This window comes from Periplaneta americana, chromosome 17 (genome assembly GCF_040183065.1).
Source record: "Periplaneta americana isolate PAMFEO1 chromosome 17, P.americana_PAMFEO1_priV1, whole genome shotgun sequence".
NCBI lineage: Eukaryota > Metazoa > Arthropoda > Insecta > Blattodea > Blattidae > Periplaneta > Periplaneta americana.
In genome coordinates this window covers 14,359,651-14,376,078 of record NC_091133.1, presented here as the reverse complement: position 1 = coordinate 14,376,078, position 16,428 = coordinate 14,359,651, and the positions used below count along the sequence as shown (strand labels likewise).

Sequence of the window (16,428 nt, the reverse complement as noted above, 5' to 3'; positions counted from 1 at the left end):
CCTCTGTTAGCACCTAAACCCAGATTGCGCCAGTGGAAAGAGATCAATTCAGATGAAATGAAGAAATGTATGGGCATTTTGATTTGGATGGGGTTGGTGAGATAACCAAAGCTGGAAAACTATTGGTCAAAAGAAAGATTTATGACAATTATGTAAAAAAGTTTATATCACGCAATAGGTTTCAACTTTTCTATGCATGTGGCATTTTCATGATAATGACAATTTGGGGCAAATATCAAAGATTCGGAAATTGTCTCCGTTGTTGGAAAAATTGAAAGCAACACAACAAGCAATTATCGTACCAGAGGAGGAAATATGTATCGATGAAACATTAGTCCCCTTCAGAGGGCGTTTATCATTTCGACAGTATATAAAAAATCAAGAGGCATAAGTTTGGAATAAAGCTTTTCAAATCATGTATAAAGGGTGGTTATACATATATTGTGGCAAAGAAACCAATAGTAGTGAACCATTACATGTGTGGTGGAAAACTTAGTGGGAGATTTGTTGGGAAAAGGTTATATATTATTTACGGACAACTATTACACAAGTGTTACTCTGGCTCACAAACTTCTTTCCCGCAATACTCATTTGACGGGTACTCTCCGAAAAAATTGAAAATGCATGCCAAATGACGTTGTTCATGCTGAATTGAATAAAGGAGGCATTATTGCGAGAGAGTGACACAGGTGCTTTTGTTTCTAAGTGGAAAGACACACTGGACGTCCTAATGCTCAGTTCCAAACATTTAGATGAAACAGTAACTGTGCTAAAACATGACAAAGAAATTACAAAGCCCAAGGTCATAATTGACTATAATAATTCTAAAGCATTTAGTGACATATGAGATCAATTGAAGGCCTACAATACATCGCTGAAACGTGGTATCAAGTGGTACCGTAAGCTGAAATTGAAATGATTTTCGGTACAACAATTGTGAATGTCCATATCATATTTTCTACAGTCAGGAAAAATAAAATGAGTATTACTAGATTCAAAGAAATTGTGTGCGAAGAGCTGCTTGGAATGAAGAATGCTGAGAATGATGAGCAGATTCCAAATGCAAACATTCCAGAAAACCATGTCTTGAAGAAACTCATAAGAAAACGCTGTGAGGAGTGCTATAAAAAGAAAGCTAATTTTTTCTGGTAGAAAAGAAGCACAGAGAAAAGCATCTAATGTAAGATATTTGTGTATTTCCTGTGACAATCATTATTGCAATCCTTGCTTTTTCGTAGTAAATCAGTGTACTATATAAATCACCACTTTTTATTTTTTGTGTATTTTGATTTTGTAATTTCTTCCAATAAATTGCGGAGAAAATCTGACACATTTTAATGATACTAGCTCCTTTTCAGGTCGTGTACATTAGTGTATTATGTAAATCACCAATTTTTTATTTGTTATATGTGTTTTGTCATTGTACTCTTTATTATTAGTAATTTTTTCCAATAAATTGATGTGAGAATCCAAGAAAATTTGCATGACCCTAGCACCTTTTCAGGCCGTGGAAGCTAAAGGCCAAGAACAGCATCAGTTCCCTTGACATCTACATGCAACTCATATGGCTCTGTGCAACCGCTGCTGTATCACGCGGCTCGAAGTAAAAATTTCCCTGTGAGACAATAGATGTCTCACAAGGCCTGCAGGTACAAAATTAGTGTGAGACACACCCCTTCCCACACGGCAGTCAACGTATTAATAGTTTGGCATAAAATACTATCCTACAAACGCTGATATGGAGATATGATCAATTGCTGATTTCTTCTATCTTCGTCCTATTCAATAAATAAAACTTGAAGAAAAACAGCATTTGAAATCATGACTTACTATCAATGAAAATTATTAAAATTGAGTCATTTTATCGCACTATCAATTTCGAGGAACAGACTTAGAAATAGTCAGAAAACCACAATGACTTTCTACTTACACAAAGAACAATTAACTACATTGAATTACAGAAAACTTTGCAACATTTAATGCTGGTTTAAGTGAACAATGAAGGAAAGTATTAACCAACAGAGCAAAGTGGTCTGCGTTTCCATATACTTCAGGATATTTGAGAGGTACATGAAAACAAGGAACAATAATAAGAAATATAGTGATTAGCGTGTTACCAATACAGTTTGAAACCTATCGGGCATGTTTTCACACGAAAATACTGATGAATATTCCGGTTGTGAAGAAGTAGGCCTATTTATTATATACATTCACTTAAAACGTTTGTTGTACCAAGGACAGACCAGTAAATATTTCTCTCTTATCATTTGACCTAGGAATTACAAGACAAACCGAGTTTAAAGAAAAATTTCTTGCCCATATTAGTAACACTACAGAATGAGACTACGTAATGCAATTTGGCAAACAGAAGATTGATAACCAACACCAGTAGTGTAAACAAAATAATACCCGTAAACCAGTAGGAGACCTTTCCACAATCCAACGCCAAGCAAATTTCTTAAATCAAATTATCGTGTGACTTTAGAAAACCAACAATACTCTCGCCACTTTAAGTGGTTAACTTAATACTGTATCAGGAATATTATTTATGTTCCTGACTGTATGACAGGTAATATGACGACATTTCGGCCTCAGGGGCTTCATTATATTGCAGCTCATTTCAGTTACAGCACTGGAAAATCAGAAGTATCGCGAAACCCAACTGAATTCCAGTAACAAGACAGCATATCGAAAAACCTGGATATCCTAATCCAATAATAATGTTAATGATAATAATAATTAAAATTAAAGTTCAAAAAGACACGTTGTGCTGAAATCGTCATTGGCCAGAATGCGAATATGCTGGACACTCCAATTTCTATACTGCCTTCCATGTAAATTACTGCCTCTGCTCTAAAAAAATCTGCACATACAACGCGTACGAACAGTGTCACACCAGTCTGCCGGTGAATATGGGAACTTACTTTACAGAATTCTTCTTTTCTACATGAAACACCACTGAATGCTTCCAAACCCGATTGCAGTTGTTAATAGATATTAGGCAACGAAGACCTCTTCACACGCATACTACGTCCAAATGATACCAGATATGCTAGCTCATTCTCCTGGGATGAAATATTTTGCTTAAGAATAGCATTTGAATGTTTCTATGCAATATGTATCAGTACATGTTGTTTTATGCTTTCCCTATTCAAGAAGGACTTGTCACAAACATCGCATCTGAACATTTTCTCTCCTGTATGCTTGCGTTCATGAACCCTTAGGCTATTGGAATACTTGAAGCATTTTTCACAAAACTTGCATGTGAAGGGTTTCTGAGCAGTGTGCATCCGTGCGTGCCTCTTTAGATCACTTGACGTAAAGAAGCATTTTCCACAAACTTGGCATTTAAATGGTTTATCACCAGTATGCTGGCGAGCATGGCAATTTAGACTACTCCGCTGCGTGAAGCACTTTCCACATATATCACATTTGAATGGCTTATCACCGGTATGCTGGCGTGTATGACTTGTAAGAGTACCGGCCTCCGAGAAGCTCTTTCCACAGATATCACATTTGAAGGGCTTCTCACCGGTATGCTTGCGTATATGCCTTTTTAGAGCCGAAGATTCTATGAAGCTCTTTCCACATACTTCACATTTTAATGATTTCCTATCAGTAAGCTGCTGTTCATGTTTCTCTTGGGTAAATTGTATGAAAGAAGACTTTCCAGTCACATTACTCTCCTCTGTATGAACGTTCTGATGTCTTTTTAAATAAAACGGATCAGAGAAGCACTTGCCACAAGCATCGCATTTGAATAGTTTCTCACTATTGTGCAAGCTTTCATGCCTTCTTTGCGTTGTCAAATGAGAGAATGACTTTCCACAAACGTTGCATTTGAATGGTCTCTCACCGGTGTGAATGCGACCATGGGTTCTTAGGGTACTATACTCCGAGAAACACTTTCCACAAATATTGCATTTAAATGGTTTCTCACCAGTATGCTGGCGTCCGTGTCTTTTTAGAGAATTTGATTGGAAAAAACTATTACCACAAATATTACACTTGAATGGTTTCTCACCATGCAAGATTTCATGATTTTTTAGATGTTTACTATGCAAGAAGCACTTTCCGCAAACGTTGCATTTGAACGGTCTCTCGCCAGTGTGAATGCGGTAATGGATCTTTAGGGTAGTACGATGCGAAAGGCACTTTCCACATATATTGCATTTGAATGGTTTCTCACCTTTATGCCGGTTTTCATGCGTTTTTAGTTGTTTTGACTGCGAGAAGCACTTTCCGCAAACATTGCACTTGAATTCTTTCTTATCTTCATGATCCCGCAAAATGTTTGGCAACCAAACACAATGCTTAGCAGGCTGATAAGCAGACGTGTACTCTTCATGTTCAAATCCTTCGCTATACGTTGATACAGTATGATGATGGGGATCTGCAAGACTGTCACAAAACATACAATTACTTTCTTACTAATAAAAAAAACCTCTAATACCAGAGTTAAAATATTGTTACAAAGGTTACAAAATTATAGGTTTTTCGTGTATTCTTATGTTCCTTTATCTTCTGGAATTTGAATGTTATCTCCTTTTTCTCTAAAATATGTTTTTTTTTTTAACATGGAGTCTACTAGACCTACATGCAGAGATTTATTTCTAAAATGCTATGAAGTTTAAGTGGTCAGATGTAAGAAATAAGTGTTCTGTTGACATCATAAATCCTGACCTACAAGTATATCTCAATTTCAGTCAGGCAGGAAAAATCGCAGAGATTAAAAATTATACATCATTTCAGGTTGCCAAATAATTTGTCAACAATGCTTCATCTTTTCCTATGTATTAATGGGTTGACAACATTTTTACTGAAAAAATATATATATAGGCCAATCATAGAGATTCTTTCTATAAGTCCATTTTATAAAGTGAAATGTTTATAATAGAGTTAAGAGTTTAATGACCTTACAAGAGCCATCTAGACATAAAGTCAGAGCAATGGCTCGGGAACACTATAATTAACTGTCAAGCGGAGGCCTAAGATACAAAGGCACGTGTTTGTGTTAATGTCGATATAAACTTTCTTTTCACTTAGTATTTACAGGATTTAAAATTTACCAAGTTTACGCTAATTGGTACATATGTAATAGATAATTTGTTTTGTTACGATTTATGTTAAATGTGTGATTTCGCATTTTTTTCATAGATTTTTATACCTTGCCTAACTGTATTTACATCCTCATACTTTATTATATGTCATTAGTTTCCTCTGTGCATATTTTATTTTATTCCCATAACTTACTTTCTTAGCTCGTTTTCTGTAGATATATTTATTTAAATTTATATTTTAAAAAGATTATAACAAATAATTTAGGATAAGAGTATTGTCATGGTGACTGGCTAGGTTCAAACTAAAACTCGTTTCCTGGACATCTGAAATATTTAATTATAGAAAAGCACGACAGATAATCACATGAAATTAAAATATATATGATATCCTAGACCTTTTCACGTCAGAGGTGAAACAACATAAAGTGGCAATTTACTAGCTACATAATGGTTAATTAATTTGAACATGGTATTGCGAAAGTAAGTCATTATTTTATTTATTTTTGGTACAAGTAACATTTATTTAAGTATTTATTTATTTCCTTTGTATCATCAGTAAAACACACGTAAGCTTTTAATTTTTTTAAGTTATAAGCAGTTGTATGCAAGTACTTACAAGGTATTCTGAAACTCAAAAAAATACCATTCGGATACTGTAATAAATTACGTACATCAATATACTGAATCTTGATCATGTGCACTTACTTTTGTATAAATTAATGTCGAAAATGTACACGTGACAACGAAACCAAAGCACTAAAACGTCAAATGTCATGCCTTATTTCGCCTCCGTATGCCTCCACTCAGCATTGGCAAATCTATCAATGCTCTGGCTTGTAACTGAAGATATTCTCCGTCGGCATTAGTTCTACTTTCAAGTGCTAAAGGTTAGTGTAATCGATCTAGTGTTGTATTCCTAAATTACCCGAAACAGTTTAGTGTATAGTGCATTATCGATGGTTTTGGTCAGGATTATCATATTGTATGCCATGATGCCAGCAATTTACTTCTGTAAGCTGTACATTCCTTGTTGATCGTCGATTGGGAGATCGAGGTAATAAATGAAAAGCTTAAATTTCCATTGTAGATGTATAGTTCAGCACTTAAACGAAAATTTGCAAGCAGCCTGATCAACAACAAAATAACCTTGCTAAGCTTGCTGTTCGTTTATACATAAGAATGTTTTGTGTCACACAGTAAAAAATGAAAAAAGAAAATGAAATGTGCTGCCTACTCGTAAAATAGAAATTTCATTGCATTCTCTGATTCAATTTTATATACCATATTCCAAATATAAGTACTGCTAGCGTGACATCCTCCATTGTTAAAACTAAGCATTGTTTCAATGTTGTATTAATTGCAATATGTTTCTGTGATCAAAATAAGCACATTAACACATAATTTATCAGATTTATAAATGAAACATAAATCATGTAGACACAGGTTAATCGATTAATCAACCAGTTAAGAGAATTTTAACTTATTTCAAACAGAGCTTGTAAGTTTGACCGAAAAGGCATTTTATAATAATTCCATATGCTGTAAAGAACACTCGTTTTTTTTTTTTTTTCAAATATTTCAAATGTGATTCATATTTATTACTGATTATATTAAGAATCAATTGCCGGTGGTGACCTGCACTAAAAGACTGAAGAAGAAACAAAAAGAGAAACGATCCTAGCTTATACTTATTTACTGCCACCTCTTTGCTCCAGGCAAACACGTGATTATGTTAACAATATTTCACAAGTTTATTCATTATTTCTGTTTCCTTAACACAGGATATAAGCATCAATGCTCTAGAAATGATGAACTGGAAGTAGCAACTTCAGAAGACGTAGATCCTTCTTGGAAAAGATGAATATGTTTAAGATTGTATTGGAGACTACTTGTGCTTCCACTGTATCTAAAAAAATTCCAAATTCCTTACAACATATGTTTTCCCATAAGTCACCTTTCCACAATAATTTAATTTAAATCCGAATCTTTAACCAAGTTACCCACGCAATGGTTCACAAGTCAAATTTTTGTGACTAAAGTTCACAAATATACAAAACTAACTACACTGATCTCTGAATAACCAGCAATCACACACAATCTTTGAAAGTGAACTGATTATCTAGAATCACCAAAAGCTGGTATTTGACAGTTTCATAAACGACTAATGGACAAACTCAATTCCATGTGGACGAAACAGGCGTATTCAATTTTAAGAAATAACATTACTAAAATCAATAACCTTCTTCCCCTTATAAACTTCAGTTAGTTATTTTGACAAAGAACAACATATCCGTGTATAAAATACAATATACAGTACGTCCTTCCATAGTTCGTGAAAGTACACACTGTCGCCTAAGCAGAGTTCTCATAGAAAAAAACTATTAACGAGAGATTTGTGCGTAGACGTAATACAGTATGACTGCTTTCGGCTTTCTAAATCAAGAAGATCAGAACCTGTCCATCACAGCTTAAGACTGCCGCACCAAATTCAGTTACTGTTTCCTTCACGGCACACACAACACAATATTTTATAATCAGTTCGATTAATTGATTAAAAAATATTATTCAGATTTTAAAATCAACCAATTAGATCGAAAGCTCTAATTATTGTTTAATAAACTATAAACAATTTTTAGTAGTTTCGATAACTTCCTAGCATATATTAATTCATAATTCGGAATGAGCAACTTCTAGAAGTTAGAGATAATAGCAAATAATGCATAAAATATAGGTAAAACTGAACACCACAGATAAATTCCTGATATTATTATCGTAACTATAAGTATAATATCATCTTTGGAGACTAACAATACGATAGATTCGACAAAATATTTAGAGACTGTAATAGCAGCACAATGAAATATAAGATAATTTAGTGTTGGTAATTTTGTAAGTGTGCACCAGATACAATTTGCGAAGTAGAAGGCAAAAAAGCAGGAGGAAAAGCTGAGTAGAGGACGATGGAATATAAAGACCACAAATGAAGGTTAAAGAACCAGCATCAACAGAGGCAGTATTACTAGTGGTGTTGGTAGTGATGTTAGCAATAGTGGTGGTATTAATATATAATATAACTTTTGTCTTTCATTATCAAAATATCTTGAATCTTTCATATCAATAAGAAACACATACTGCTACATCCATCTATCTTTATACATCGACACTCCCAATCTTCAGGCTTGTCGATCTCGTGTGTTTCCATACTGAATTGCTTTCATAAAGTCTTCCTTCTTCTATAATTTCCGCGATCAATCATTCCTGTATCGCCCAGGTGCTTCCCATTCGTCGATCGCACTTGGCCTTTTTTCCAAGTAGTTGTTAGTGTATGGCCAAACCATCCCATGCCATAAAACATCGCAAATTAATGTTATAAGTGATAATATTAAGGGCAGTGTGAAGGCTCGCACACCACACTCACCTATCAGTCAGAATCTCATTCTCCTCTCGCATAACTTCCACTTTCAGATCGTCCTTTACTGTGTCCAGGCTACACAATTCTTCCTAAAACATAAACAAGAAATAGAACAGAAATATGGCACAACTTTACACTCATAGTAAATCGATTTTTGTATCATGCACTTACTAATAAATCCTAGAGTACAAGAAGAAATTTCAGTAAGAGAAGACAGGTCTTGGAGCTTATATTTTATAGGATTTTCTGTTTTAAATGTCCTACAATTTTAACTTGCATTGCAAAAATGATGTCTTAGCTAATACACCTACTGCAATATCCAATAACAAACGACCTCAACTTCACAATGTTTAAGGATTTTATTGTTTCACTACAATATAGAAGGCTCCAATAAATGTAGCCTATATACATTTTCACAAATGTATATTACATGGACTCTCAGGGCCGTATTTGTAGACATTCTTAACGCGGACTTTCGGTGGATGATCAGCGAACTAAGGTTTTTCGTATTCATAAATCAGGTCAGCTATATGATATCATATGAATCCTGTTTAGTATGCTCGTAGCCCGAGCTAACGAAATGTCTATGAATAGCACCCTCAAAGTTTAACTAAAGTGCAGCAGAAACATGTTTTGTCACATTCTATTAAACGATAATGCCAGTTGCATAAATGTCAGAGCCAACAATGCAACTGGCAGGACAGTAAACACAAAAAATATGGCTGTATGTTTGTCATTCAGGAAAAAGGTACAAGAGTAGGTGAAACTTGCAAGCAAAATGATTGGTCTAACAAAACAATTCACGCTGAATGGTAGAGAGAACCACTATAATTGTGTGTACTGGAGTCCAGAAAATCCACCCATTCTTGTAGATAGGTGAATTTCTGGGTCTCAATGTGGCAAGGGATGTAATTGAATCACTATTTTTGAAGAACAGTTACTGGCATTGTGTACCTCGACATGGTTCATATATCCATTTTATCTGCCATTCGTGCACTCTATGGGAATGAGCAATTTTATTATCAACAAGTTGGCACAACACCACATTATCACCAAGACCATACCAGGTCAATGTAAAGAACGAAGAGGTTAAGTTGAATACCTTCCAAGCTCACCCGATTTAACTGCACTCAACTTTCATTTGTGAGGGACCCTGAAGGATGTGGTGTACAACAGAAAACCAGCTATATTAGAGGAGCCACACGAAGAAACTGAAGTGCTGTATGCAATCATCACAATGGACACATTGATTAATGCTGCACATGGGACAGTTCATCAAACCCAAAAGTGTCTCTCGATGCATTTCAAGCATTATTCTGATAGTGGTTGTGAAACATGTCTCACAGCCATCAATTTAGTAATAAAGTTTTTTATTTTGTACTTAGAAGTGTGTATAGATATACATGGGCCCCTGTGAATTTAACAAGAAATAATGCTTTCCAAGACGCATTCTTTCCTCAATTATATGGAATTTGTGGTACTATATCCACACTAATATTTTATGTTCCAATAGCTATACGGACTTTTAATTATATTATTTCATTCTTTCGAATATTCTGGTAAGATATTAATACTACACCATGAACCTCAATTCATTCCTATCCTCTTCAAAGGATACATTTCCAAATGTTATATTTCCATTTAGTATAATATTCTCGTCACGAGACATAATCATATACTTTTCTTTTACCAAATGTACTTCCAAACCTATCTCTTTACTTCCTTCAAGTAAAGTTTCAGTGTATTCCCTAATAGTTTATGGATTTTCTCGTAACATAGTCACGTTGTAAAAGTCCATACCAATATAAAAATAAATGTAAACGACACTAAAAATTTCAGAAAATCGTTTATTACTTATAAAAAAAAAAAAAAAAAGAAAATTCTGAAACTAAACAACAGAATAGCATATACGAAGGTTACAAGTAAAATATTACATAATTGTGTAGAAGTTTCGTCGCGTTACAATAATGACTAACAAGGACAGGACACGCTCTGTATATCACCGAATTAAATAAGATTGTGTGAGATGAAAGGACAAGACATACTGATTAAAGTCATACCTGGTATGGGTGACCAATGACCTCCCGTTTTGGAAATACTGGCTATTGTTTGTGACATACTTCCGTTATGTGCCTAATAGGGAAGCATGAGACTATGTAACACACGCTTGGATGCTGTGTTGTCATCCAAGCAACCCCAGTTCGAAATGCCTTCTAATGTTTTAAAACTTTATTATTATTATTATTATTATTATTATTATTATTATTATTATTATTATTATTATTATTATTATTATTATTATTATTATTATTATTATTATTATTATTATTATTATTATTATTATTATTATTATTATTATTATTATTATTATTATTATTATTATTATTATTATTATTATTATTATTATTATTATTATTATTATTATTATTATTATTATTATTATTATTATTATTATTATTATTATTATTATTATTATTATTATTATTATTATTATTATTATTATTATTATTATTATTATTATTATTATTATTATTATTATTATTATTATTATTATTATTATTATTATTATTATTATTATTATTATTATTATTATTATTATTATTATTATTATTATTATTATTATTATTATTATTATTATTATTATTATTATTATTATTATTATTATTATTATTATTATTATTATTATTATTATTATTATTATTATTATTATTATTATTATTATTATTATTATTATTATTATTATTATTATTATTATTATTATTATTATTATTATTATTATTATTATTATTATTATTATTATTATTATTATTATTATTATTATTATTATTATTATTATTATTATTATTATTATTATTATTATTATTATTATTATTATTATTATTATTATTATTATTATTATTATTATTATTATTATTATTATTATTATTATTATTATTATTATTATTATTATTATTATTATTATTATTATTATTATTATTATTATTATTATTATTATTATTATTATTATTATTATTATTATTATTATTATTATTATTATTATTATTATTATTATTATTATTATTATTATTATTATTATTATTATTATTATTATTATTATTATTATTATTATTATTATTATTATTATTATTATTATTATTATTATTATTATTATTATTATTATTATTATTATTATTATTATTATTATTATTATTATTATTATTATTATTATTATTATTATTATTATTATTATTATTATTATTATTATTATTATTATTATTATTATTATTATTATTATTATTATTATTATTATTATTATTATTATTATTATTATTATTATTATTATTATTATTATTATTATTATTATTATTATTATTATTATTATTATTATTATTATTATTATTATTATTATTATTATTATTATTATTATTATTATTATTATTATTATTATTATTATTATTATTATTATTATTATTATTATTATTATTATTATTATTATTATTATTATTATTATTATTATTATTATTATTATTATTATTATTATTATTATTATTATTATTATTATTATTATTATTATTATTATTATTATTATTATTATTATTATTATTATTATTATTATTATTATTATTATTATTATTATTATTATTATTATTATTATTATTATTATTATTATTATTATTATTATTATTATTATTATTATTATTATTATTATTATTATTATTATTATTATTATTATTATTATTATTATTATTATTATTATTATTATTATTATTATTATTATTATTATTATTATTATTATTATTATTATTATTATTATTATTATTATTATTATTATTATTATTATTATTATTATTATTATTATTATTATTATTATTATTATTATTATTATTATTATTATTATTATTATTATTATTATTATTATTATTATTATTATTATTATTATTATTATTATTATTATTATTATTATTATTATTATTATTATTATTATTATTATTATTATTATTATTATTATTATTATTATTATTATTATTATTATTATTATTATTATTATTATTATTATTATTATTATTATTATTATTATTATTATTATTATTATTATTATTATTATTATTATTATTATTATTATTATTATTATTATTATTATTATTATTATTATTATTATTATTATTATTATTATTATTATTATTATTATTATTATTATTATTATTATTATTATTATTATTATTATTATTATTATTATTATTATTATTATTATTATTATTATTATTATTATTATTATTATTATTATTATTATTATTATTATTATTATTATTATTATTATTATTATTATTATTATTATTATTATTAGAACCAAAAGGACAATTTCGCCCAAGAGTGCAACTTAAAGGAGATGAACTCACTTCTAAATTCGGAAATATATGTGTAACACGTTCTTCATTAGGAAAGCTGACATCTCAACTCCATTAGCAATATCTGGAGAAAGTAATAAAGACATATGTGAAAGAGCAGCCATTTCTTCTAATTCTGGACTCGTGGGAAGGGCAGGTAAATCCTTCTTTGTATGATGAAATATTTACAAATGAAAAAAATGAAGTAATGTGCAACCTTAAAGTGATTTCACCCAAAAGTGTTGGATTATGCCAGTCCTGCGATGTTTATTTTTCTTTAGACAGGTGAAGATTTTTATTAAATATTTGCAAAATAGCTCTTTCGTTGTACAAACTGGACGACAAATTGCTTCAAGGGAGGATGCCCTCAAAATTCATTCCTTAATTTCACTTTCAGTTGTCAGCTCCTATATTCAAAGCCATATTGAAATATGCTGGTATGCATCAAAATTAATAAACGAACGAGAAGTGTTTGTGAATGTGAAGGATGTCTGTTTCGCAACAGAAGTGCGAAAAAATGTGTGTGACTGTGGACAACCTTCTTTCATTTGCTGTGCATGGTGCAGGAAATATGTTTTGTGTGTTTTTATGACGTTTATCATAATGAATCATGTACGAAATAAAGTGGAATAGAAACAGAACAGACACCAGTGACCTGCCTAGGTGAGCAATATTTCCTTGTTTGTCCTTTACAACATAATGTTAGTTAATTAATAATTTGTTTAAAACATGATGAAGCGTTCAGTACGTTGAGAAATATGATATATGTAAATAGATTACTGTGATCACTATTAATCATTATTAAAAGAAAAAAAATATATAGGACCAGTTAAGATTCGAACTCAGGTTGCCCAGATAACAACTCAGCATCCAACCATATGAGCTATGCTTTTACACAGTCTAACGCTTCCCTATTAGGCACGTAATGGAAGTATGTCACAAACAATAGCCAATATTTCCAAAATGAGGGGTTATTGGCCACCCATACCAGGTATGACTTTAACCAGTACTTCTTGTACTTTCATCTCACACAATCTTATTTTATTCGGTGATATACAGAGCATGTCCTCTCCTTGTAAGTAGGGTAATGAAAAATATTTTTCATGTCGCAAGATATTAAGAGCAGGTCTATGAAGTAGTTATAAGACCACCATCAACTAGTTTCATTATAGTTTATTCGCATAGAATCAAACTCCACTTTCTCCAAATTATGAAATATGGGTTTAAGACATGTTTCAGTGCAGAACTTTCCAGGGAATGTGATAAACTGCTCGTTTGGAGTCAAACTGCAATTTATCTGTCTTAATTTTAGTAGTGAAAACACCGTTTGAAGTCTAACTGCACTAGTTTTTCGTCTTTCCTGAAAAATCAGATTTTATCGATAAAGTGCAGTTTGACTTGATTCTAGACGACATATATATTCGATATATTATTATTATTATTATTATTATTATTATTATTGTTAGAGTGTACAACACGCATAACTCTTGAATTTGTTTCTCTCCTTATAATGACAGCAGGCCATGTTCTCCTTTCCATTAATTCTTCCCAGCATGTGTTTTATAATATATTTATATATTATATATTTTTATATATTTCACTGAGAGACAAGGTCTCCAACACGGCACTGTAGAAAATTACAGCTTCTGTGGACATCACACAAAAAGCCCTCATAACGAAGTGGAACTGGGGTGGTCATGTACCAAGGCAGCAACAAGGCAGATGAGCATGGGAAACCACCATGTGGGACCCCTACATAGGAAGGAGAACATATGGCAGGCCAAGAAGAAGATGGACAGATACATTCAAGCAACGGCTGGGAGGGAACTGGTCAATCATCACCCGCAACAGGAACGAGTGGAGACAGATAGTGAACAAACTCATTTAGAACTAAAATTTGACAAACTCTAGTGTATCTCACATAGTGAATGTGAATGTGAATACTGTTCACGTGAAATAGTTCCTCATGTGAACCACACCAACCGAGCTTCCCCTCCTGTAGGAGGCCCTAGCCCTCCATGGGACACAGTGGCTTCATTCATTCATTCATATTTTTATATTATAAAGACTAATATTACGATTAACTGTTACCATATTAATAATGCAGTGACATGAAAAATTTTGAATACAAGTCTGAAGGTGAATTAAATCGGAAAGTAAGCAGACCAGTAGTCTTATACCAAGTCCAAGTTTAATAAATAATAATATAGGACGAATAGTGGGAGTTTAGACAATCAGTGAACGTCATTATACCTACGTATAATAGGAAGAACAACATAATATTTCTACTTGTTGTGCTAGATCGGAAAAAAAAAAAAAAAAGAAAAAAAAAACATAGCATTTCCTATGAAAAATCTTTAAGCTCCTATATCAGTCAACAGAAATCGGCTGTGTTCATCCCAAAGTCACGTGACTCGTCCGTGTTTCGATGTTGATACCTTTCAGCAGCCTTCTGTGCAGCTATACGCACTCTCTATATTATAATAACTCTATGGTTTTTATCATTCTTCTTTTGTTTTATACATAAATGTATGTTGCTAGGCAACGTGTTAATTATTGATAAATTTGTTAATCATTATGTTTGGAAAACAGTTTAATTGAACTGAAAATAAAGATGGTTTTAACAGAAAACGAGAGTATTGAAATTTTAATGACTGGATATGGTGACAGAAGACATATGCAGCAGGAATGTGCACACTTTTTAATGAAACCATCCAAATCAAACACCTATTTCTCAGTCAGCTGTGAGTAGACTAGAAGCTAAATTCAATGAATAAGAACATGTCACAAACATAAGAAGATCTGGTAGACCATCCACCGACAAGGAGTTGGAACTTGACATTTTACTAAAGGTAAATGAGAACCACATTCTACTCTCAGTGATTCAGAATATATGTTTGGTGTTTAGAAAACACTGTTCAGATAATATTGCATTGTAGTAAGTACTACCTTTATAAAGTTCAATTCATACGAGAGTTAATGGAAGATGACTTTAATAAAAGGTTACAGTTCTGCGAGTCAATGACTATTTTCTGTGACCAAGATCCAAACTTTGTAACAAATGTTCCTTTTAATGATGAAGCTACATTTTCTCTCAATGGAGAGGTTATTAATGATGAAGCTACATTTTCTCTCAATGGAGAGGTTATTAATGATGAAGCTACATTTTCTCTTAATGAAGAGGTCGACAGGCAAAACTGCAGGTATTGGTCGGAAAAGAATTCAAACTGTATAACAGAAAGAAATACATAATATCCCCAGAAGGTAAATGTTTGGACAGGAACTGTAGGTTGTACAGTTTTGGGCTCTTATTTTTTCGATGAGTCTCTTACTGCTGACCGCTATTTGGAGTTTTTGCGTAATGATATTACACCAAGACCTTGATGTACTACATCCATATCTTCAAGATCCAGACTTACCACACAATTCAATCTGGTTTCAAAAGTCACTGTTCGGGAATAACTGAATGAAATATTTCCGAATAGATGGATTGGAAGAAGAGGACATGTCAAACGGCTTGCAAGATCACCTGATCTGCCTCCGCTTGTTTTCTTTGTATGGTGTTATCTGAATTGTATGGTCTTTGCAACAC

General features: G+C 30.4%; 1 protein-coding gene across 4 annotated transcripts in view; it reads right to left on the bottom strand.

Moving 5' to 3' along the window:
* The window catches only part of LOC138693161 (zinc finger protein ZFP2-like), a 59,808-nt gene that overhangs the window by 18,247 nt on the left and 25,133 nt on the right, over positions 1 to 16,428 (bottom strand). For 3 of the 4 annotated variants that reach the window (XM_069816860.1, XM_069816862.1, XM_069816861.1), the window contains exons 4-5: positions 8,479 to 8,561; positions 1,547 to 4,401 (exon numbers count right to left, since the gene is read on the bottom strand). In XM_069816860.1, coding sequence (XP_069672961.1) covers positions 3,108 to 4,401; positions 8,479 to 8,561 — 1,377 coding nt within the window. In that variant the 3' untranslated portion in view covers positions 1,547 to 3,107. Of the gene's footprint in view, positions 1 to 1,546; positions 4,402 to 8,478; positions 8,562 to 16,428 lie in introns of those variants that run through there. The other variant, XM_069816864.1, reaches the window with a different exon arrangement.